The sequence below is a fragment of the Phoca vitulina genome, unplaced genomic scaffold (genome assembly GCF_004348235.1).
Source record: "Phoca vitulina isolate PV1807 unplaced genomic scaffold, GSC_HSeal_1.0 scaffold13, whole genome shotgun sequence".
NCBI classification, from domain to species: Eukaryota; Metazoa; Chordata; class Mammalia; order Carnivora; family Phocidae; genus Phoca; species Phoca vitulina.
The window spans coordinates 34,872,120-34,898,446 of NW_022589716.1; the positions used below are offsets into that span (position 1 = coordinate 34,872,120).

The window sequence follows — 26,327 nt, forward strand, 5'->3', positions numbered from 1 at the left end:
CTGTCAAACAGGCACAGGCTTCTGGATTAAAGTCAAGAGAAGGAATGCACAGAAAGACAGAGCATTGCTCACTTGTTCTCAGTGAGCTGTGTTCACATTTCAAATATATAAACAAACAAAGCTTTTAACCAGGACTTTTTTTTTTTTTTTAACTTCCGCACAACTAGCTCGTATCAAATTCACAACAAGCTCCCTGTTTCCCGAGTACTCAAGAGGCCTGAAATAAATCACGTAACTAAGAGAAGGACTTATCGAAGGCTGGGAAAGTAGGCATCATTCTGGACTTATATGGTAGCACAATCAGCCAGCATCACACCACACTTTTTTATAAAGCCTCTGCTATTTTAAGGAGCCTTTCCTAGAAGATGTGACCCAAACATGAATTTTCTGTCTCATGGCTCTAGAAGCAGAGAAATACCACTGCTTCAGGAGATGTCTAAAATAAGAAAATCCTAAAAGCAAGGCAGCCTGCCAAAAGGCTCTGAGGAGGACTATGTAAGAACAGAGGGGCTGAATGTGGGGAGCACTTTGGGGCTGCAGGGAGCCCGCTTCACCAGACACTGGGTGACCCATGCATCAGTGTCTCCTAAGTAAGTCCACGGAGATGAAGAAAGTCTAGGAAGAAAAAGCTGTTATTTTTGTTTAAAATCAACTTTCTAGCCAAAATAAGTTCCCCAGATTTAGAAAAAGGTCCACACACAGTGAGGCAAGATAAGACCCTCCGAGTACCTATTTTGCAGGCCTCCTCGACAGCTGTATTCCCACTCAGCTTCTGTGGGCAGACGCTTGCCTGCCCACGTGCAGTAGGCAACAGCATCATTCCAGGAGACGTGGAGGACCGGATGATCAGGCCTGGGAAAGAGCAAAGGCAGAATGAGGAGGGGCATGAACTGTAACAGGAAAACAGGAACCGGCTCCAGCGAAGCACCCAGAACCCCCCTCAGTTCAGTCTGGGACGCTGAGGTGGTCCTGGTCCCCAACTCAAGCCCCAGCTGTGCCACATCTGTCACCTTCCACCGCAGGTTTCTGACATCCCAGGCTCAAGTGGGCCTTGGAACTAGACTCAACACATTTCTTCACTTGCGGGCAGGCCCGGACCCCCACAGAATCTCACTTGGTCCGGTGGATGTGGAGATGCACCACGCACATCGCCCTTTCAGGAAGGAGTGCTGCTCCAGCTGCTGGAGTGCTCCCTCAGGGTTTTCCACAGCTGTGGAGAGCCACCTCAGAACCACCAATGACCACCAGAGCCGGCACACAAAGGCCCAGCCGTTTTGGCCCACCACAGCTCCAGCCTATTTACCCCAAAGCCCCCTCAGGGATCAGTGGGCACTTCTTGGACCTGCACTGTAGTCTTGGCTTCTCCCTCTGGCCAGTCCTGCTTCCTCCCCCTCCTCTGCACAGGTTGCTTGGCTTTAAACTTTGTGCCTTCCTACTGCAGATAAGCCGGCTATATTTGCCTCATGCTAGCAGATTCCAAATTACTATTTTCTCTAAGCGCATAGAAAGACAAGGAGCGTTGGGGAGAAGTTTGAGAATAAGGGGAAACACACATTCACATAGCACTAGAGAGCTTTAATTCGCTGTTCACGCTTTTTCAAGCGGACTACACGCTCCTAGTCCATTCCTGAAACATCTTCGAGTTCCCTACAGCAATTCCACCATGACTTTCATTTATTCTTCCAACAAATGTTTACTGAGTACCTGTTATGTGGCAGTAACTGTTTTCAGCAATGATCAGAGATGCACTTTTCTAAGAAAATGGACTCAGTCAGTGGATAAAATACATTCCCCTCTGGGTTTTCCTTCTGCCTCAGCTTTTTCTTCTATTAAATTCATGAAAGAAAATGTCACTTGGGAGCTAAGAGGCCTGGTCGACATGAGGTACCCAAGAATCCTAGGACTGCCTGTCTCACAGTCTGTTGCCACCACAAAGGCTGCCAGCTTGGGCTTTGCAAGGTTTCTGTCCTTTGTCAAGGGACCACAGCCCCAAAGCTGAACCTCAAGTTCACTCGGCTCCCTGGCAGCGAGCACAGTAACCAGCAATGTTGTCAAAAATAGAGGCTCAAAACTCCCATCTGAAAAAGTGGGTTAGGAGAACAGTTTTCTTGGGCTGTCGAGATGCTGAGTCCTGACCCAACCTTTCTCCATCTCTGGGGCTTAAAGTGCTTGCTACTCTATTTTTGTTTGAGATCATTATTTCCTTGCCACCCTGGAGACTTGCTGACCGACTTGCAGCTTTGTGGTTTTTCAGTCAGATGGTGGCTTCAAAGTATGTCAGTCCAGGACTGGAGATAACAAGAATCCTATACCCAAGGCTGGAGCTTCCACAGTGACCACCTGGCCAGACACAACGACTTATCCATAAGACAGATGGTCTTCTTCCTCATAGTGACCCGCTCATGAGAGAGAGCAAATAGGTTGCAAAGATGAAATATGTCAAGAGATTTGTAATACGCCTGTCAAAGGGAGAAAAAAATCTGCAACGGCAACTCTTTGACAGGCCAAATGAGGAAGGAAGAAGCCACTTAGTAAGAGCCTTCTGTGAGTTAGGGTCTTCACATACGTTATTTCCTGCTATTTTATTTTCCTACCAACCAATTAGAATTTGTCATTCTCACTCTTTGGAATCTATTTGGCAATTAAACACGTCCACTGGGAAAAGAACCACCAGCCTCACCTGTGCAGAACAGTAGAGTCGGGCCCTTCTGGGTGTCTCCAGTTAGCGCCTTTAACAGGTAACCACCAGGGAGCAGCCGCAACCTCAAAGCAACCCAAAAAAGCTGAGGTTAGCTATGATGACCCTAGAAAAACACTGACTCAGTATGTACAGGAAAAAAAAAAAAAATCTCATGATCTTCAACTTCCATTTCAGTTACCAAACAAATACTTTTACCAGAATATCAAAAATAAAGATTTATATGTAAGTAAATCTTCAATGAAAGAGTATTCTTTCATATCATAAAGCACCACAATGACTAAATAGATATATGTTTAAATGGTATCTCCAAGAAGTTTTATTTTTTAAGGATTTATTTATTTATCTTAGAGCAGAGGAGGGGAGAGGGAAAGGGAGAGAAAGGATCTCCAGCAGACTCCCCCATGAGTGCAGAGCCCTACATGGGGCTCAATCTCGTGACCCTCACATCACGACCTGGGCTGAAATCAGGAGTTGAGACAATCAACCCCAGCTGAGCTACCCAGGCACCCCCTCCAAGAATTTTTAAAACATGCAGTGCTAGCTAATCCACTATAATCTCTAAGAAGTGAGAGACAGGTTGTACTGCTCCTATTTAAAAGATGGGGAAACAGAGTTAACCTTACAATTAAGTGCTGGGCTGAAGATCAACTAAGGTGGTCAGATATCAAGCTGAAGCACAGGGTAAAAAGCTGGAGTGTGTTTTCAAAAGACCCTCGTTCAATTTCCAGCCCAATATCAGCTGTGTAGCCCTGAGCAAGTACACTGCTTGTCTGGCTCCTGAGTGTCCTCATCTGTGAAATGGGAGCAGGACTCCTGCCTCACCTACCTCAGACTACAGAAGAGGTTGAATTCAACAGGACTGGGAAGTGCTCAGCCAAATGTTCCCAGGACCTTAACTCCTACTTTACAGTTCTAGTAACCCAAATAACACGAGCAAGTGACCCTCATTTAGTGACTGGTTAAGAACTTGGCTTTGGAGCCAGCCAAAACAAGATTTACATCACTCACGGTGTGAACCTTGGCAACCTACTGAACCTCCCCAGGTCTGTTTTCTCATGTTTAGATGGAGATCATAACAATAGCCACCTCATAGGTTATGACAAGGAAGAAATATACATAAAGGGCTGACAAGTATGCCTACCACTAGCAAGCACACAGTAAAGAGAACTACTCTCAACCATGGCTTCATGACAGGAGGAGAGCCATAAAAAAATCTTCATCATCGCTGTAGCTAATACTAACTAAAGAACAGAAATTTGCAAATGACTCTTGTAATATCTACTACAGTAGACTCAAGGTTATCCCCATGACAATGCTACTGTCAATCATTTGCATCCTGATGAGCTGGGTTGAGTGGAAGAAAAGGGGGATGGTATTCCTGCTAACAATTACAGCAATCACTGAAACCACCAAACTCTATTCTTGTTCTTTTCTTCACATCAGTACAATCAAAACATTCATGGTATTCCAATCACAATTTGATGGGAAAAAACAAATTCTCTTATAGTTCAACGAAAAGAGGCATAATGTCCTTAAGGACACCACTGCAAGGTGTTCTATTTTTCAGAGTCCAAGAGAGGAAAAAGGCACAGCTTATTTCTATTTCATCCAGGGATTTTCTCACTGACTAGACTGCTGGATGTTTAGGGTCCAGTGACAGGTAATTCATTCCATGCCAAGGGAAAATGTGCATAGAAAGCCCAGGTTATCTCACTCTTGTGTTTCAGTATCTTCAGATTGCTCACCCAACCCCAACCCACCCCAACACTTATCAGATGGGCCACCAGAAAGTTCTATGTCTTAAAATAATAAAAGAACTAAAGACAAATATGGCAAAATGTTAACCTTTGTTAAATCCGGGTGGTAGAAAGTAGAATGCCTGTTTTTCTTATACACTTTGTGTTTTGAAACATTTCATCAGTAGCAATTTAAAAAAAAAAAACTGATTTATTAATCTCTTCTACTACTGATGGGCATTTGGGTGGGTTCCAGTTTGGGGCTATGACGAATAGTGCTTACTTCTATGAACATCCTTAGGAGCTCATGACTTTTAGCAAGTATACACATGCATTTCTGTTGACTGTACACCATGGAGTGGAAATGCTGAATCACAGGGTCTGCATAGGAACAGTTGTAGTGAAGACGGCCAAACACGAACTTTAATGGCCCATGTGTTCCAAGGTTTCCTACCCCTTCTTCAGGGGGGACCTTCCATGGAGCTGGATGATGTAAAGCAGACCCTGGTGGGGCTGCTCCAGCGGCCTCCCTTTTCCTCTCCTCTTCCCCTCAATTCACTCTGGTTACAAATATTTGCTGAGTACTCACTATCTGCCAGCCACTGAGTCTGATTCCTAAAAGAGATCTTCAACTCCCGGGAATCCAGAGAGTATGATTTAAGACAGTATATTGATAATGTTTAAATTATTTATTTTACATATTTATTTTACATGGTTAATTGCACAAAGTTGGGAACAAAATACGGAGCTAGTCACTTCATTTTCCTTCAAAAATGTCTACAAAACTCCAATTGGTGGGTGTAGGTACCACCTTACACATGCTAGTGCTATAGTCTGGCTCAGTTTCCTCCCCACTACACATACACACTTTCTCTCATTTTAGATATCTGCTTTCATTTCTCCCAGGATTCCTCTTTTCTGAAATCTTTCACATGATCTTAACAACCCATCCCAAACAGACCACAGCTTACATGACTTGAAGTTATGGGGCTACACAATGATCAACAATCTCAGTGATGTGTGCAGTGAGACAGGACAAACAGACTGGCTCGAGATTGGGGGCGGGGGGGGGGACACACCGCAGTAACACTGTCCTTGTCCAAAGGCCACAACCTAGTTTCTCTCCAAGATATTAAGACCTGAAGTAAGTATGCAAAAGATATATCTACAGTATTATAATATTATTTCTAATTAAAAATTACAAAATAACCCATCCTTGGCTCCCTCCTTCCAAAGGAATACTATACAGTTATCAAAAGACACTCCAAAGTGGAAATAATGTATATAATATGTAATGAAGATAACCTATAGAATAGAATACGTATTTGATTCTGGTTCTGTAAAATATATGCACATGAATGTATGGTAGTATACTCAGAAGAAAAAAGCTTGGAAGAATATACTTGCACTTACAGGGGTCAAGACTAGGGGAGTAATATACTTTTTAAGATTGAGCGTATATTAGTATAATAAGAGTTCTCATCTTCATAACTACTGACATATTAGGCCAAATAATTCCCTGTCTCAAGGGGCTGTCTTGTGCACTGTACAATGTTTAGTAGCATCCCTGACCTCTTCCCAGTAGATGCCAGTAGCACCATCCCCCACCTAACTGCAGCAGCCAAAAGTGTCTCCAGACATTGCCAAATGCAGAATAACCACTGCACTATGATAATCAGGAAAAAAAAAAGACCGTCTTTCTTAAATGTTAATATATAGTTCATAGAGGCATAGTGGTAAGCACATCCAAGCCTAGAACCAGGCTACCTGAGCCTGAAAAACAGTACCACCTTTTACAAGCTGCATGATCTTGGGCTTCTTAGTTAACCTTTCTAGGTCTGTTTCCTCATCTATAAAAAATGGGACACTAACACTTCTCTCTACCTCCCTGAGTTGTTGTGAGGATTAAATAAGGAAATACACATAAAGAGCTTAGAACAGTACCTGGCACAAAATAAGAATATTACTATTATTTATTTATGTTATTGCGTGTTGCAATATTCTCTTAGAACTTTCAAAGAACATACATTCTAATCAGTGAAAATCTGTCCCCTAATACTTCTTCAGCATGGGCCCCAGTCAACCCTTGGCTCACCGTTTTCGGAAGAAAGACAGGCTGAGAAAAGTATTAGAACATCTATCATTTCCAAAGAATTGTCAAGAAGAGTGTATAGTTGTCATCTTCCATCACAATCATGACGTGAGAACCATCTACACATAAACTAACCCACTCCTGAAGCAAGCAGCACCACAGAGTGGGGCAGGGGAAGGGTGTGAGGGGTGTAGCAGAAGCCAGAGGAATCCACATTCACCAAACACTAAACCAGACAAAGCTTTGGGACCTGTAAGAGTACCTATACCACATGCCTGTCTGTGAAGAAGACCATAAGTCCCCACTGTAATGATCAGACAACCAGTCAGGAACCATTTCCCCATCTGACACCTGATGAAAAAAAAAAAAAAATAGGTAATTAAAGTCACCCCACAAGAGGACTGATGCAATCAGAGGTAGGACATCATTCATCCTGGGAATCAGCCCTTAGGAAAGCCAGGATGTTTCCCAGCCCAATTTATGGCACATCCCATCCAATGTCACCAGGTGCCTTCCTTTTCCAAATGTCACTGTTAACGCTATGTTTTTAAAAACTTGTTCTTAAACTCCTGGTTAGTGTCTTGAAAATAAATGCTATCCTACTATGTTTAGGAACTTATGAAATAAAATAACTTTTGAGAGTCACATATGAGCCAGCGAAGCAGGTCATACTGCAAATCAGGATAGCTCTAGTTCCTTGGCTTTAACAGGACGAGTCTTCCAGTGTGCTGCCTGAGAGTGGACTGGCGTCTATGATAAGCCTCATCCTACGAAGAGAACATTTTTTTTTTTTAATGTGGCTGCCCACCTACACATTTTCTATTCAACTGAGACAATTCCAGAGTTACAGCACTCTCTTATATTCAGGGGGAAAAGGACTTTAACTTGACCTATTTCTAGTCAACCATCTCCATAGCAACTGTCTTGGGTTTTAAGCTGAAACAGCTGTACCAGACAGCCAGTGGCCAATTACAATGTAAACAGGATCCATGTGAGTATTGATGTCCCCTTGAGAAATGGACTTCTCAGAGCAAAGATGGCTTTTCTCGCCTCTCCCTTGGGGACATAACCAGACTTGTAGTAACAGTTTAACGAAGAGAAATGGAGAATATATCAAAGGTATCTTTATTCTTGCCAGAGGTGGTAAATTATGCTTCTTATACACACGCAGCCTAGAATAAAGTCTGTTTTTCAGAGTCCTGTAATTATGCATTATGGAGAAAGAGCACTGTGTAATTATGCATATTCAAGCGTAAAGATGTCAAGTTCACAACTTTACAACTGTTCTCTTAAAAATTAAATGCATTTAGATAAGCAAATTAAAAAGATGGACGTTTCTTGAAACATAGTATAAACATGACAGTTACCCCTATAAAAACAGCCTGGGAGAATTTTCAATTGGCACCGGTGAACAATGAGAAAGTACAGATGTGTTCAAATTCATGAAGTGTAAATAAAACTGGAGGAGAATCCAGCAGCCGAAGGAATCAAATGGAGTAGAAAGCACAAAGTGAGTAAAAACTCTCTTCCTTCAGCACCCAATACAAATGTGGAAAGTAAAGAACCAAGCTTGAATAAAGAATGCAAAGAAATTCATCATTAAAATAGATAGGTAGTCAAGTCTGACAGCTTATTTTAAATTAAATCCTAAATTAGGTACCTTCACTACTTAATAGAATTTGTGTGAGAGAAAAATGCATGCTTTTTCAAATAGAGTACAAATATTTATGAAACTTAAAACATAACTGAAAATTTTCAGTAACTTTTTGCTTCAGTTCTTAGTGAAATTCCTCATGCTAGGATACACTGAATTCCCATATGGCATCAATCAGTATACTCCAAACATTCATTACACGTCCTTAAGAGAGGAGTGGATACTCTACGCATAGTCATTTATTATACATAATGCGCAAAAAATGGTCCAAGGAATCTTTGGGCTCAAAGAACCCTTAACAGTGATCTAGTTTACTCGTTGTCAATTGTATACGGAAAGTTGATTTGGGAGTTTCTTCAGTGAAATAAAGAATAGAAAAGGACTTTTTGTAAAAATACTTTCTTACTTCTTTAGGCAAAGAGGTGACCATGTAAATCGATATAACCTATCTTCAAAGCAATCTGACAATATTCATCAAGAGGCCACATCACAGCATACACAGCGAGGAGACTGACTGAGTCCCTTGTTTGTACATCCATATGAAGGACTAGAACAGTCATTAAAAATTATATGCGGGGGGGGTGGGCACCTGGGTGGCTCAGTTGTTAAGTGTCTGCCTTCGGCTTAGGTCATGATCCCAGCCCCACATCGGGCTCCCCGCTGAGCAGGGAGCCTGCTTCTCCCTCTCCCTCTGTCTGCGCTCTCTCTCTCTGTGTCAAATAAATAAATAAATAAAATCTTTAAAAAAAAATTATATGCAGGAAAAATGTAATTGCGTGGATAAATGTTTGCCCTTCACAAAAAGTGAGAAAAGCCACTTACAGGCATGTGTGTACAAGTCTACTTAAAAATATGTTTTCATGTAGACACACAAACACTCACACCCCAAGAAAAGATTAGTTAGTACACATACTGAAATGTCTGCAATGGTTATTTCTGGGCGGTGAGATTATGGGTGATATTTAATGTTCTTCTGTGGGTACCATTTTTAATATCTAAATTATCTACACTGAACATACTTTTTCAGATTTTCTAAGTTTTTTCTTTTAGCAGAGCTAAGAGACTTAATTTTACATTGAAAAAACAAAAATAAGCAATATTGAAAGTATTTATTAATTTAATTAAAAATTACTTATATTCACTGTCCTATTGCAAACTTTATTTTTAAATTCATCTTCTAGTTTCATCAATAAGCATACACATTTTAACATATTTTTTCCAGGGGCGTGTGGGTGGCTCAGAGGTTTAAGCATCTGCCTTCAGCTCAGGTCATGATCCCAGGGTCCTGAGATTGAGCCCCACATCGGGCTCCCTGCTTAGTGAGGAGCCTGCTTCTCCCTCTGCCCCTACCCTCGCTTGTGCTTTCTCTCTCTCTCGCAAAAATAAATAAAATCTTAAAAAAAACAAAAACATATTTTTTCCAAATATATATTGATCATTTTCATGAATTTTACTAAAGACTTTCCTATGTTTTATCTGACTTCAGAACAAACATTTTTAGTGGCTACACACAATATTTCATCATGTTGATATATCATATTTACCAAATAATTTCCTAACATTGAACCACTCAGGTTATATTAAACTTTGTTGTTTTGTGTGTGTATGGCTATTATAGATAAAAATACAGTGAACATCTTCAAACATCTTCACTTACATTTTTTATTTTTTGCTTCTGCTAAATTTCCAGAAGTGGTACCTAAGAGTATGTCTCTATAAGCTCTTGCTAAAATTCATTTTCAAAAATCCACAATATATTTTTAAAAATCTATAACATTAATAGATTTTGTGGCTAATTTCCCTCAGGAAAGAGGGCTAGGCATATGTAAAAGCTCATGGCACTCCAGAGCATGGTATTTATTATAATTCTTTACAAGGAGACTCCATTTAGGCCCCTTAAATTGCTAGTGGCTTACTTAGATCTTTTTCAATGTATAAAACAGGGAAATTTCATAAAGTCTGAATGCCATTGGATTGATTTTGTACTTTTTCCTTCATGCCTTACAAGCTGTGAAGCTTCTGAGAATAAAGGGCAAAAAGAAGACAGAATATAGTAAAAGCATCCTAAGAATGGGAAATTCTCTCACACAGGTTATTTCGGAGGGAAATCAGAATATGAATAATCCCACCTATTTTTGGTAAAAGAGAAGAAAAAGAGGAGAGTCATCACCCCAGAGAGCAGCATGACAAAGGGGACAAGGACTCTTGCTGCAAAGGCAGCCCAGGTGCACAGTCAGAGATGATCTACTTCCCAACTGGTCCAGCAACAGGCATCTGCAGAGGGTCACGTAGCATGATGGTTCAACTGCTGCCCCTTGAAACTAGAGGCTGGCACTGAACTAGCCCATCTCAGCCTAGGGCTGCAGGAGCACAGAACAAATTCTGAAGACTCCACAGGGCTGACTTCTTCAGGTCACCAGGCTGACATGAGCATTTCACCCAGCAGGTGGACACTGTGCCAGTGGCAGGATGGTGACTGATGATTCTCCGTGCGGTGACAGCACACAGAGTAGGAAACATTTGCATTTTTTTTTTTTTTTTAACAATACTGTGTATCTTGCAAAGCTCTGCGGGAGCTGGTAAAACAAACACAGGCTTGGCAGGGAGTGGAAACCTGGCTCTAACACTCAAGTACGCCAGGCTTCCCCAGTGTGGCTGCATGCTTAACGCAGGTCTGCTTACAATGTTGCAGAGTTTTAAAGGTGGGATGGATCTGGGAGGCTATCTATTTAAACTTCCTCATCTTACAGATGAAAAAATGAGCCCCTGGGGCGCCTGGATGGCTCAGTTGGTTAAGTGTCTGCCTTCAGGTCAGGTCATGATTCCAGGGTCCCAGGATCAAGCCCCGCGTCAGGCTCCCTGCTCGGCAGGGAGTCGGCTTCTCCCTCTCCCTCTGCCCCTCCCCCTGCTTGTTCATGTTCTCTCTCTCTCTCTCTAATAAATAAAATAAAATCTTTAAAAAAAGAAAAGAAAAAATTAGCCCTGAAAAGTGGCAGGCAGAGCCAGAAAAAGAACCTACAACTGCAGATTTTCAATTCATAACTCTTTTCCACTATCCAAGCATTTCCCAACAGCTGTTTCCTAACAGTTTACAACAAGATGTTGGTAGGTAAAGGGGGAGTCGTTGGTGGAGAGTTTCCACAGTCACAGCAGTCTAAGTGGTCAGGAAGGCACTGGGTTAATCAAGTTAAACTCGTTTTTCTTTTTTTTTAATTGCAGAACTTTTCAACATCTTTAAACTATAACATGTGGTTAAGTTTTGAATAGGATATACAGTATGCACTGAGCCAAGCAGTTCGCCAAGTGGTGAGTGGGTTCCAGTCCTGCCTCTCTAATTACTAGCTCTGTGACACTGGGCAAGTTACTGAACCTCTCTGAGCCTTGGTTTCCTCAATCAGTAAAATGAACACACTAAGAAAACTTATCAAATAGGCTTGCTGTGTGGATATAGCGTAATAAACGGTAAAGAGATACATATTCTTATGTATATGTGGGTGTCAGTACATTACTAGAAATCTAAAAAAACCAATTCACAATGCCATTCATTCATTCATTCATTCAACAAACATTTCATGAACATCTGCCCTATGCCAGCCCTGTGCTAGGCCCTGGGGGTGCAGGAGCAAAACATAAAATCTGGGGATGAAGACAAACAAATGAGTAGATGATTTTAAGCCCGCATTAAATACCGTGACCAGAAGGAGCTCAGTGAGCTATGGGAGCCCAAGGAGGGGCACCCAACGACAGTCAGGGGGTGCTAACTCTACAAATGCTTCCCATAGGAGGTGAGAAGGAAGAGCAAGTGAAGCAGGGCAGGAATGGGGAGGGCATCCCACACAGGAGGCTGCCTGTATTATAAGTGCACTCCACTTAATCAGAAAAGTTGGGCATCAATACTTTTTGTTAAATGAAACACACCAAAGATCTTCCAAACCTTAGATCTGAAGGGATGCCAAGAGGTCCCTTGGTTTCAACTTACACCCAAAGGCATCTTTTCTACAGTATCCCTAGGATGAACAGGTAAGGCAGGACTGCCCTCACGTGACCAGGGCAGTCCAGATTTACACCTGTTATCTAGCATAATTAACAGCATCCCATTTCACTCTCAAAAGATTTGGACAATAAATTACACGGTCACTCTACCAATAGATGGTCTCCCTGTCTCAGCTTGAACAATTTGGGTGACACTTCCTTGCAGGCAGTCCCTCATGTCCAGATCATTCTAATAAATAGAAGGTTCCCAATCAAAGGCTAAAATGAAATGTTTCCCAGAGACCTTCTAACTGCTGGCACTCATTAGGCTCCCAAGGATCACATGGAATAAATCAAATTCCTTTCAGATCACCTTTCAGACGTTTGTAGAAAAATTATAATTCACTCAACTCTGTCTTCCCTAGGTTCATTTATTCAACCTTCTCCAGGCTCTACCATCTCAAAGGGAATCACCACCTCCCCAGCTGCTCAGGCCAAAACCTAGTAGTCATACTTGAGTCCTTCCTCTCCTTTTCCCCTTATGGGCTCAGATGTACTTCCAAATATCAAACCACTTTTAGCATGTCTACTCCTACCATCCTACTCCATGGCCCAAACAAGTCTCACCAACTATGACAAAACCTATGCAGAAGCCAGAGCGAGCTCTTTAGAATGTTCCCTAGGTCCAACAGCTTCTCACTGAACTTAAGAAGTTCTCTGAGTCTACAAAGCCCTACGTAATCCAACTGCTGCCTACTTTTCTGACCTAACTGTCACCCCCACCCTGCCCCCATTACAATCCACCTTTTCTTTCTTTCTTTCTTTTTTTTTTTTAATTTATTTGACAGAGAGAGACACAGCAAGAGAGGGAACACAAGCAGGGGGAGTGGGAGAGGGAGAAGCAGGCTTCCCGCCGAACAGGGAGCCCGATGTGGGGCTCGATCCCAGGATCCTGGGACCATGACCTGAGCCGAAGGCAGATGCTTATAACTGAGCCCCCCAGGCGCCCCCACAGTCCTGCTTTTCATCACTCCCTCATTACTGGTCATGCTGGCTCCTACTCCTCATCTAGGTTTCACCTCAGGTATCATTGGAGCCACCCAGACCCCACATAAAAGAGCCAAAAGAACCCAACCACACTACACTGCAGTCACTTTCTATCCTGTTACTCTGCTTTATTTTATTCACAAGCCATTAGCATAGTCAGTTAAAAGTCACTTGTTCAGAGTCTTATAGAGTTATAACCTCCAAGAGATTGAGGACTTATACCTGGTTCCCTGTTGTATCCATAGCACTTAGAACACTGCCTGGCCCATAGCACATACAAGATAAATATTTGTTTAATGAATAAATTCACCTGTTCCTACGGTTTCCATGTCTTCCAAACCCTCCCCACTTTGGGTGACCATCTTCTGGATAAATACTGATTTTAGACATAGTCTTTCAGTGGGATATCTATCTGTAAAGAGAGAGAGACTCAGCTCCTGGCTTATGAGTTTTACACAGTGGGAAAGGTCCTAGGCTGGTCCTCAGGTACTAAAAGGTCAGTGCCACCCTCAACATTATCTAGAACTGAGGCAAGCCATTTCCCCTCTTGGGCCATGTGCCTCATCTATAAGACGAAGGTTTTTTTTGCCAGATGTCTTTGAAAGTTCCATTGATTCTAAATTCTCATTTTTGCATAAGTTTTTCTTAAAGCTGGATATCTCCTGGGCATGACTCCCCTACTCAATAGTCAATCTTTGTCTCACTTTACAGGTTTACAATGCAAACACCAATATTTGGGAGGTATGGGATGTCAAAATCATTATTACTTCTTCATCCATGTCAGATCTCAAAAGACCTATGACTTGACAAGAAACTTAAGGACTCCTTAAAGAGACATATCAAATCTGAGCCTCTGGAACGCCAGCATGCCTCAAATTCATGCTCATTCTGATCAGGTGCCTTACTTTGGAACAAGTTGGGAAAAAACTGGGCCCTGTTATCCTATTATGTTGGGTTCTCACCTTCCAGGGTTATCAAGCTTTGCTTCCTGAGCCTACACCACACTGACTCCTAAATCAGACAGACAACTATTCTTTTCAAAAACAGACACAAAATACAGTTGTGCGACTATGTCTTCTTCTTATCTTATCCAATCAGCCAGGCCTGGGCTGCCCTTCCCAAATAACTCAGTTACGGTGAACCCACCTCAACCCTGATTGACTAAACCAGTGTTCTCTTGCCAAGGAAAAGCGACTTTCCAACATGAGACAGTTCATACCAGGTCTGAGCCCTGTAGCTTTCAAAAACTAAATGATCCAACAGATGATACCCAAATGGCATTCTTTCTTTTCTTTTTTTTACAGATACTTATTGCTTATTAAGTGACATTACTATGCTGGGAATACAGTGGTAGAGTGCATTCTCTCCCACCATCACAAAACATACCTGGGAAAGGGAAAGGCATTCAACAAATACCTACACAAGTAATTATAAGTGAGATAAATGACATAAAGAGAAAGCACAAGAAGCCACAAGAGCAAATAAATGGAACAACCTAAATCTGGAATGTGGGACAAAAGACCACTCAGCATTTCAAATGGATTTCTCAGAGTAAACATAGCTAAAACCAGACCATACAAAGCAAAAAGTTGAGTTGCCAGTGCATAAGAATATAGTAGGTCCTTCACCCAATGCTTTGTTCTAGTTGATCCCAAAACAAGCTCTTCCACATCTGCAAGGTTTCCCTTAAATGTCTCTTCCACACACAGGCCTTCTCCCGTGATCAACCTAACAAACGCAGCTCTCCAGGCACCTCCCCTAACTCCTCCCCAGCACTCCTCACCAGAGCACCTGCCAATGCCCTTTCTAATTCATTTCTCAATGTTATTTCATGCTACCTCCAGGACACTCCAGGATGGTATAGATCGCATATACTCTTATTCTTTTTGATAATTTTAAAAGATGATGTGTGTGTTTCCATTTTTATTTCTCTAAAACATTCGATATAAAAAACTCATAAATCAGAGAAAACATCGAATTTTGGTTTATCACATCCCTTAAACTCTGAGCACCTAAAGGGCAGGGGGAGGGCTATCTTTCATCTCTGTATTCTCAGGAATAACACAATATCTAGAAGACAGTAGGACATTTTTGATTGTTTGCTAAACAGACCACATTTTACACCAGAAAGCAAACTTTCAAACAGGGGGAGGTAGACTCATTTCCATCACTGGAAGAAGTCAAAGAACACACCCCAGGGCTAATGGCAGATAATCAAGGAGGCATGAATCCAAACAACTCAAACAGTATGTGCCTGTATATACTCAGAAGAATTAAAAGCAGGGACTCAGACACTTGCATGCCAATGTGCATGGCAGCATTATTCACAAAAGCCAAAACAGCAATTAGATGTTAAATAGCTGGAAACGATACAAATGTCCATTAACAGATGAATGGATAAAGAAAATGTGGTCTGTAGAAACAAAGGAATATTATTTAGCCTTAAAAAGAAATGAAATCTGATACATGCTGTAACATAAATGAACCTTGAAGACATTTTGCCAAGTAATGTAAGCCAGACACAAAAGGACACTTCCATGAGGCACCTAGAACAAAGAAATTTATAGAGACACAAAGTACGATCAAGGTTACCAAGGGATGGAGGGAAGGGAGAATGGGAAGTTATTGCTTCCTGGGTAGAGAGTTTCTGTTTGGGATGGTGAACAAACTCTGGAAATGTATAGTGATGATGACTGCACAACACTGGGAATGGACTCAATGCCAATGAACTGTACACGTTAAAATGTTAAATTTTATGTTTTTGTATATTTTACCACTCCCACAAAAAAAAGGGGGGGGATGTCACCGATATTCCTCCAGCCAAGGACTCTGAGATAATCCAAGAGGATTGTTTATTCCACAATAGCAAATCTTTTCAAAATATCATTGCAACTTGACAGAGTGCTATAGATGGTATTATCAAATCTTACAAATGGGCAACAGTAAAGCAAAGGAAAGAAAATTTAACTCAATTTTCAATTAGAGATAGTGCACTGGGAGAAGCCAGCATAATGACATTTACTAAAAGACTTTTTATGTGCTAAGTACTGTATTAGATGGTTCTTCATACATTACTTAATTTGGTCTTTACAATACTCTACTAGGTAGGCATTATTACCCCTACAAGAAATTGATTAAAACAAGCAAAATGCTAGTTACAGTGAAGGAAAAAAAAAAATAACCACAGCATTGTGCTGGCATAAAAGGAATGAACAAACAAAACTACAAAATCAACACTAGCAGTAGGCAAGACAAAACTTGTGGTCTATACCTACCACATTACCAGACTGATTGCCTTAAAAAAAAAAAAGTCAACATTCTCCTGAGAATTAAAACAAGACCTGAAACTCAATAATGAAGGGAAAAGAAACTGAACCAGTACCAAAGCCAAGATAACCCAGATGTTGGAATTATCAAAGATTTTAAAGCAGCTATTATAACCATCAGCTATGAAGTAAAGGTGATATTCTTAAAATGAATAGAAAGATAGGATTCTCAGCAGAGAAACACGAACTATATTTTAAAAAGAAACTTTAGAATTGCAAAATACAATATCTAAAATTAAAAAGCTCACTGGATAGGCTCAAGAGCAGAATGAAAACAACAGAAAAAAGAGGGAACTTGAAGACACAGCAATAGAAAGTACAGAGCCTGAAGAACAGAGAGAAAAAACCATTTTAAAACAATGAACAAAGCCTCAGGAACCCATAGGATAATATCTGACACTCATGCAATGGAGTCCTAAAAAGACAGGAGACATGAATGCTGAAAAAAATATTTGGCATAATGGCTGAAAACTCCCCAAATGTGGTTAAAGACATAAATTCACAGACACAAGAACCTCAACAAATAGGATAATCTCTAATCTCTAAGAAAACAATGTCCAAATGTCCAAATCATAATCAAACTACAAAAGACAAGATTTTTTAAAGTCTTGAAAGAAGCCAGAAATAGTAACACCAATACGTATAAGAGAATAGTGATTCAAAAGGCTGAAACCATGTGACCAGAAAAGAATGAAACTACATTTTCAAAGTGATGAAAGAAAAGAAGTGCCAGTCCACAGCTCTGTATTCAGTGAAAATAGCCTTCAGGAATGAAGGGGAAGTAAAAACATTCTCAGATGAGGAAAACTAAGAGAATTCATGGATATAAGACTTGTTCTCAAACAAATGCTAAAGGAAGTTATTTAGGCTGAAAGGAAATGATACCTGACGAAAACAGGAAACTTCTGGAATAAAGTGCAACAGAAATGGCTTGGGTACATATAATATATTTCTTCTTTAAATTAAAAATATATATATGTGTGTGTGTGTGTGTGTGTGTGTGTGTGTGTGGATGTCACAAGCAAAAACTGTAACATCTCAAGTCTTTTCCAAGTATGTAGATGTACTACATATGACAACTATAGCATAGGGGTAAAGGAACCTATATGGTTATAAGGCACTTATATTTACTTGAAGTATTAAAATATTAACCCTTGTGATAGACTACAAGAAGTTAGGTACACATATGGTAATCTTTACGGCAACTACTAATAATACCAAAGATAGAGCCAAAAGCAACAAATTAAAATGAAATATATAAATGGAATACACATCTATATGTTCAAAAGTGGGTTTAAGAGACATGGATTAATAATATCTAAGCACTGGAGGAAGAGAAAAAATTAGAATGAAATAGTGGATATCAGTACATAAGTTGGATGGGGATGATTAGAGCAAGGTCCTAGTATTATACAGCAGAAAAATTAAGGGACTAAAATTTAGACTTTAAATGTGAGCATTAAAATAGTTTAACTAGTAAATGAAGAGACATACAATATCTAACTTCTAAGGAGACAAGTGAAGTTGGAATAAGGAAGAAATGGAAAAATATGCAAGAAATTGAAGAAAAAACAGGATAGAGACAAAGCAAATAAAATGGTAGAAATAAAGCCAAATATATCAGTAATCATAATAAATTACATATAAACATAAATAAACTAAACTCTTGACTGAAAGACAAAAACTGTCGGAATGGACTTTCTAAAAACAGTTATATACTCTTTACAAGAGACATACTAAAAACATAAAGATACAGAAAGACTGAAAATGAAAAGATGAAAAAGTATATATTAGACAAAAGAAAGCTTGTGCACCCATGTAGGTAACAAAAAACAGACTGAAGATAAAACTTATTAGAGAAAAAGAGAATCCCTATATGTCGAAATTGAACAAGAAAGATACACTTCTACACTTACGCAGTTACACTTCCAAGCTTAACAGCAAAGCTTTGAAAGATATAAAGCAAAAACGGACAGAATCACTAAGAGAAATGATGTTGGACATTAGAAAATGTTTAGATATAAACAATTACAAATAAATTACAAAACCTGTGGAACTAAAAGGATCATTTAGAAAGAAATCCATAGATCATAATGCTTAAAAAAGACGGCCCAAACTTTGAAAACGAAGCATCAACTTGAGAAGTCCAAAAAAAAAAAAAAAAGAGTAGCAAAGAAGTTAAGTGACTTTTCTCAAAACCAGCTGGTTAGCGGCATAGCTGAGGTTTAAAACCAGGTCTCCTTCACTCAAAGGATGTGGCTGTGATCTTTTCCTTATGGCTTTTCTGAATAAACAAGCCCCAAAATCAGTTTGAGAGAGAAAAGTCTTGGTGGCCGTGTGAAAGAAGAAAATTCTTAAAGCTGAACTGAGATTGTCCAAGGAAATGGTGGTTAAGCTACCAGAAAAGTAAAACTTCTAACATCAAAAAAGAGGTTGAGCAATTCATCCACCAGGCACATGTTTTGAGTTATTTTAATTTACTTTTCCTACGTACTGGAACTTGCCTTTCTGAACAGTTTCTGGCTTGGCTTACACTATTTAACTTACTAAAGCTTTTCTAAAAATTATTTTTGGGGTATGACCTCAGAATCTTGCTGGGCCCCAAGGCATTTCTCATTACAACCCATGCACATTTAGGTAACTGAATCACATCCTTACTAATGGCTCTCTTTCTAGCTTAGAGTCTTTGCCCAGTTGTGATTATGTAAGAGACAGGCTGCAACATTCCCTGCCTTTTGTCCTAGTTGAGCATCATTCGAATAACACAGCACCCAGCATTTACTTGGGCAAGATATGCTGTCCCAAGATTGTTTTTTACTTAAAAAAAAAAGAAGAAGAAGATGTCTTGGTAATTCTGATTCCTCACTGAAACTTGTTTTCAGTTAAAAAGAACTTCTCAAAATAACCTACCCTCCTCCTTTATCAAGGACACCTATTCAAAAATTTGTTTCCTTAAAGTGTTAGCAAATTCAGAAAGTGCCAAACCACAAACCAAGAGATAATCACTGTTTCTCAGGCTCCCACTGAGAGCAACTGTTTTCTCCCCACCCCACGGCCATCCCTCATGTCAAAGATTTATGAGCTATTTTAATAACACAATTATTAAAATGAAGCATACTTTTTAAATATTAAGTATTTTAACCACTACCTTTATTTCAACAATAGAAGGTTATCTTGAATAAAATACCCCAGAACAAAACAACACAGCAACCAAAACTAGCCTTAATCCTTTCTAGGATTTAGTAGCTATACCTTTTAAGACATTTGTTTCAAATTGAGCATTCAAATAATAATCACAACTAAGCAGATTTCAGCATGCACATATGCTCTGTTTTAAACTGTTAAATTCACACAGTTTCAGATATTTTTATGAGCAAACCCTAAAAGCCAGTTCAATGTCTTGCCTCAAACCTCTATATTTAAAAAAAAAAAAAAATCTACTTAAGATGACAGCAGCAGCAGCATAGTTTTTGGATCGCCCCAAATCTATGCATAAAACCACACAGAACAACTGAATAACAACATCAAGAACCCAAGAACAATGTACACAGCCAGTGCCATTATCTGAGGTCTTGCCATTGGGTTCAAACATGAGTCTGATCAGGCCTGTGGATCTAGCTACCAGTTTGCAGGAAATGAAGAGGCCAGGGAAAACAGGTGAGCTGCACCATGAGAGGGCAAACAACAAGATTCAGACCATGGGAAAGTCCACAGGTTAATCGCCCTGTATTCTTCCAGAGATAAATTGTTAGGGATAAAAAACGGGGCAGGGGGATGGAGCAACAGAAAGGAAACCTGTGATTAAAAGAGTCTTTTTTTTTTTTTTTAATATTTTATTTATTTATTTCACAGTGAGATAGAGCCAGAGAGCACAAGCAGGGGAAATGGCAGAGGGAGAGGGAGAAGCAGGCTTCCCGCTGAGCAGGAAGCCCAAAGTGGGGCTCGATCCCAGGGCCCTGGGATCACGACCTGAGCGGCAGGCAGACACTTAACTGACCAAGCCACCCAGGTGCCCCAAGAGAGTCTTGAAAAAGACACAAATTTACCCTTAAATGGATAGGATTAAACCTTAGTAGCCTTGGAATGTACACCTGGTGATAATACTATAAGGAAATACAGGGAAGCATTTACTTTAAAAAGCAGGATAATGGCAACTTTAGGAAAAGAAAAGGGGAATAAGGCTGTGGCTCATGGAGGGGTTTACTGAGGCAGGCAGAGAAATTCTATTTCCTGACTTAGGTGATGGTTATAAGCATGTTCACCTTAGGATAACTCAGTAAGCTAAACATTTGCTTTGTGTGGTTTTATGTATTTGTGTTTTTTTTTTTTTTTTAGGAAAATTTGTATCACTGGTATAACCTGTCACAAAAAGAACATTCATGACAACATTTAAAATAATTTACATTCGGGCGCCTGGGTGGCTCAGATGGTTAAGCGTCTGCCTTCGGCTCAGGTCATGATCCCAGGGTCCTGGGATCGAGTCCCACATCGGGCTCCCGGCTCAGCGGGAAGCCTGCTTCTCCCTCTGACCCTCTCCCCTCTCATGCTGTTTCTCTCTCGCTTGCTCTCTAAAAAGTAAATAAATAAAATCTTAAAAAAAATAAATAAAATAAAATAAAATAATTTACATTTATTTAAAAGTTATATGAAACATTTAAAATAATTCTATGAAAATAAACAATATTATAAAATAATTACATGGAAGTAAACGATATTACTAAATTCTAGTTAGCTACTGTAGCCTGGGAAGTTTCCAAGGCCGATTTTGTGTGTTTAAAAGGAAACTAACAAGTGTTGCTGAGTGTTAATGACATGCTACCCCCGAAATGAAATTTCTGTCTTGACTTACACAGGTCTTGAAAGAGATCTGAAAAGGGAATAACTTTCTCACTCCATGATTCAGGATTACCTTATGCTTTGCCACGTACTACCTTAACTCATCTCCTGTTTCACTTCAAGTCTTCTCCTGGACCATCCCATGTCCTGTGCTTCTGGAAACACTGGGTTAATAAAGGGTCTGGCAGGGGAGCCTGAGTGGCTCAGTCGGTTAAGGGGTTAAGTAAGCATCTGCCTCAGGCTCAGGTTGTGATCCCAGGGTCCTGGGATCCCCTGGGATGGAGTCCCACATCAGGCTCCCTGCTCAGCGGGGAGCCTGTTTCTCCTTCTCCCTCTGCCCCTCCCCCTGCTCATGCTCTCTCTCTCTCTCTCTCTCTCTCTCTCTCAAATAAAGAAATAAAATCTTAAAAAAAAACAAAGGTCTGGTGCAAGAGGGTATGTCAGACCTAAGAGGGGGCTGAAAAAACAAAAACTTAGCACTCTCAAATCATCAACAGATTCATTTTATTCATTCCAGCCCTTTCTAAACACGCTTAAAAGGTTTACTTTTCCATTATGAGCATTTAAGCAACAGACCAACATGAGGCTCCTGTGAGAGCTGCTTGTTATCGTCCTAGTTACAAGCACACACACTTTGCTAGGTACTTAGAGGGCACCCTCAGAGCCTAGCAATAATCTGCCTTTGCCTTTATGCCTAATGTGTTCGGAGGTTCTCAAGTGACAAGAGGCCCTGTATCTGAAAGAGCAAATTTCAAAAATAAGTACAAAGGCCCTCCCTCATCTGAACTCCGTATCTTAAAACAAGGCACCACATCCTGAGCTGCTGGCTCATCAACACTAGGCCAATGTGACCTCAAAGCCCTTTAAAAAAAGAAAAAAAAAAAGGTGTATCAGATTACATAATAGACTTATAATAAAAACTTGTAATGAGGGAAAAAAACCCTGAAATTCAAACAGAGCTCGGTCATGTTTTAAAAACATTTATGTAAAATACATACAAAAAGTGGCCCAATTCTCCTATAAATGAATCGAGAGCAAGTCTGCTTTTACCTCCTCTCCCCCACCACCTTTGCTACATTCATTTGAAGAGAAAGAAAACAGGAGCCAGGATGGTTTAATTTTTTTGGCACTGCTGCTCGCAAAAGAGAAGAACACAGTGACGCCAACACATAAAGACCAAGTTCAGGCAATTGAAAGGGAACTTGTGTAACAAAGGAAGATTAGGGTTGAATTCCTGTCTTCAATCTCTGTATCTTAATCAGTCCCCCTTGCAGCCCCATTTCCTCTCTTCTCTCACTACCTCCTGCCTATTCTGCATTCCCTTCCCTCTTTGTTTTATAAACCCTCAACCTCCCAGCTTACGTACAATCCTTCCCTTGTTTTTCTATTTTCTGGCTCCTTATGAGACATGTGTAAACAAATACTCGAACATACAGAAATCCCAAGTTCTGCTCACTACACAGGTGCTTATGGAAGCCCAGTCCACTGTTTCCATGATTTCTGAGAAAAACACACCTAATTTACATTCCCTGGATCCTCTCTGTGAAAGCAGGTACACCCTTGGGTGATAAGGCCAGTTCCCTGGCTCAATTTCCTATGAATACCCAGAGCCAAAGGTCCTTTCATGAATACTTCGCTGATTGTAGGAATTCATGAATGTTTAAATAGGAAGCTCTCTCTCCACACTAGCACCTGATGAGATCAAGACTTTACGTACAGAAGTTAAAATAATATTCACATTTAACCCTCCATTCTAGAAATGACTATAAGTAAAGAAACCCAGAAATGTCCAGAGCCCAGCTAAGCCCTCCTCAGCAACACAATGTGTCACTCGGGTACACAAGACAGAAACTCAAGGCAGACCTGACACTTTTTCGGCTACCATCCTGAACTTGTGCCATTTTCCTCAAGACATGGGGCCCTGGCCCATGGACCTGCTCTCATAGGCAAATCTAGAGCAGGAATGGTGAGGTGGTAGGGGGCTGAGGAGGGTGGCACTTGTAGTTTGGAGTTTTCACCCAAGTCCTTTCCAATGAGCAGTAGAGAAATATGAGAGCCTGTTTAGACATTACTTACTGCCTGTTGGATATCAGTCTTCACTTGCTCACTCAACATGCCTTCAAAGACAAAGGAGTCACCAAACTTCTCAGCCTAAAAGGAAAGAAGGAAGTAAAAATCCAGAAAGGTTGTAGCAACATATTTCACATGTACCGTTTTCTTTGTGCACCGTAAAACTGATTGTTCTTGGTCAAATGACCTTTAGTTTTTCTTATGACTTCCCAGAGGATTCAGAAATGACTTAAAAGCATCTGGCTTCCTATTAAAACATGTTAATATCAATCACTTACAGAGATCACTGTCTTTTCAGGCTCATTTAGCTGATAAGAATGCAGACTGGAAGAGATTAGCTTTTGAGAATGTGATTGCTCCTGTTGATGGAAACACATCTCCCCAAGTGTTTCAAATGACTTGGAAAATAATATTCTTTACATGTCAGATTACATAATCAACCTTCGTTCTTTGTTCTGCTCCAGCAATCTAGTTAAAAGAATTAAATGACATTGTTTACTGATATTCTGATAGACTCTAGCTCCCCTAAGGGGTCAACTGTGTTTATAAATCTCAAGTGGCCAATTGAAGCATCAGACTGAAATCTGTATTTTGATTATTTCATTTAACATTACTGTCTTGAGTCCTCATCTATCTTGTTTTATTTGTTGCATGTGACCTCATACTGCAAACGCCCACTTAATTAACCCCTTGGTTTCTGTGATTCTACTCTTCTAGCTTCCTTCCTCTTTCTGACTCTTCTTACTCATCTCCTGAAATACATGGGCTCTTCCTCTAGCCGCTAGAACACTGTTGTTCCCTAGTGCTCTGCTCTGGCTCTTCTTTCTCTTCACCAGTGGCTCTCGAGCTTTGTGCAGTGGAGATCACCTGGCCAGCTTATCAACACTACACGTTACTGCTCCTCAACCCCAGAGATTCTGATTCTGGAGGTCCAGGGGGAGGCCAAGGAACCTTCAAGTGTGAACAGCTCAGCTGGTGACTGTAATACAGGCGGGCCAAGAAATCACACTTTGAGATACACGGACCTACAGCTAGACAACCTCCTTCAATCTCATTGCTTTAATGACCAGCAGCATGCACTTCAAACGACCCTCACATCTGCACCTCCAGGCCAGTTCTGTCCTCACTAGATGGTATTAACTCCCTACTGGATCCCTGTAGTTCAGGCCTTACAAATACCTCAAACTCCTTTCACTGATCGGAGCTTGTCATCTTTTCTTCACTCCTGTTCTTCATCTTTCCCTTGTGGGAAAGTGCCTAAGCACCTAAACCATCCCTTCATCCAATGAACAAGTTTCAAACATGCCCTGTTTGGGTACCCACCCTTGTTCTGTGCCTGAGTATGAACTAAATGACAGAGATATGAGGTCAATATTAAATAAGCACAGTCCCTGTCTTAATAGCACTTACATGTGGGGGCACAGACAAAACTCAAGTCAAAGAAAGGATGGAAGAAAATAATTACAACTTTACTTGACCTTGTAAGGTAAAGAATATCAAGAAAAGCCTCTTTTTAATAGAGTAGGGGAAAGGAAGTCTCCTTGAGAAGGGGCCATTAAGCTGAGATGACTCAGAATGAGAAGGAACCAGCCATAGTAAAAGGGAGATGGGCAAGGGGAGAAGGAAATTCCAAGTGGGAAAAAAATATGAGCCGAGACCTCAAGCTGGAAAAGAATGCTGAGTTTTCAAGGAATAGAAACAAGACCAGCTGGGCTCGAACATGATAAGTGGAGTGTGATATAAAATGAAGTTGGAGGGACAGAAAAAAACGGTAAAGTATCATAAAAATATGAACATTTATCCAAAGTAGGGGTTCTTAACACTTTTTGTGTCCTGGACCCTCCTGGCAGTATGATGAAGCTTAGGGGACTCCTTCTCAGAATGAAATGTTTAAATACACAAAACAAAATCAATATGATTACGAAGAAAAATTGTTATCTCAAAATACTAATAAAGTAAATTTATAGTATAATAATATATACATGCTCTTTATTAATATATTAAATAAGATCTAATGGAAGGTCTCATAATTCTCATCATTTCTTTTTTTTTTTTTAAGATTTTATTTATTTATTTGACAGAGAGAGATAGCAAGAGCAGGAACACAAGCAGGGGGAGTGGGAGAGGGAGAAGCAGGGAGCCCAATGCAGCTCAATTCCAGGTCCCTGGGATCATGACCTGAGCCTTCCTGGGATCATGACCTAAAAGGAGCCGAAGACAGCTGCCTAACGACTGAGCCACCCAGGTACCCCCAATTATCATCATTTCTAAAGGAAGGATGAATGCAAACAATATTTCAAGATATCTACAACAACAATAATGTGACAAAAAAATGTTTGTGATTTCTACTGGTGACAAAGTTATAGGTACTGCTACTATTACTAGGGCTTGTCATCTGCCTCATCATCGAAGGAAATGCTAAACTTGAATGAAAGGGTAGTAAAAAGCCAGATGTCACTTTTCCTCATCCATGTTCCTGAATGCCCTAAATTCTGTTTATTCTATCTTCTTTATGGAGAACGCTAGTCTGACGGGAGCTTGTTCCCTTACAAGTCTTCTAACTTACATAGACTATTAAGGAAACTGATCTGAGAGGATCCTTATGAAACAAAAAGAAGAGGGACTTCTGCTTATAATAAACAGGTACAAAACAGAAAACACTTTGTATATTTTAGGAAATTCCAAAGAAATGCGATGCTGCAAAACCAAATTTGAGTATTTTTTTGCTTTCAGCATTTACTCTCAAATTACTTTTTTATTTAAAAGAAAAAAATGTTTTGGGCCTGGGTGGGAGGAAATAAAACAAGGATTCCACAAACTGAAGGCAAGGGTAAAGTCCTTTGGTGAAAGAAAATGGGAAGCCTAAAAAACAAGTATATTTTAGACACTTAGA

General features: G+C 40.3%; 1 protein-coding gene across 6 annotated transcripts in view; it reads right to left on the reverse strand.

Moving 5' to 3' along the window:
* SUMF1 (sulfatase modifying factor 1) overlaps positions 1-26,327 on the reverse strand; it is a 95,298-nt gene that overhangs the window by 50,372 nt on the left and 18,599 nt on the right. For all 6 annotated transcript variants that reach the window (XM_032411826.1, XM_032411822.1, XM_032411827.1 and 3 more), the window contains exons 3-5: positions 23,441-23,515; positions 2,681-2,763; positions 730-852 (exon numbers count right to left, since the gene is read on the reverse strand). In XM_032411826.1, the coding sequence (XP_032267717.1) occupies positions 730-852; positions 2,681-2,763; positions 23,441-23,515 (281 nt within the window). The remainder of the gene's footprint in view (positions 1-729; positions 853-2,680; positions 2,764-23,440; positions 23,516-26,327) is intronic.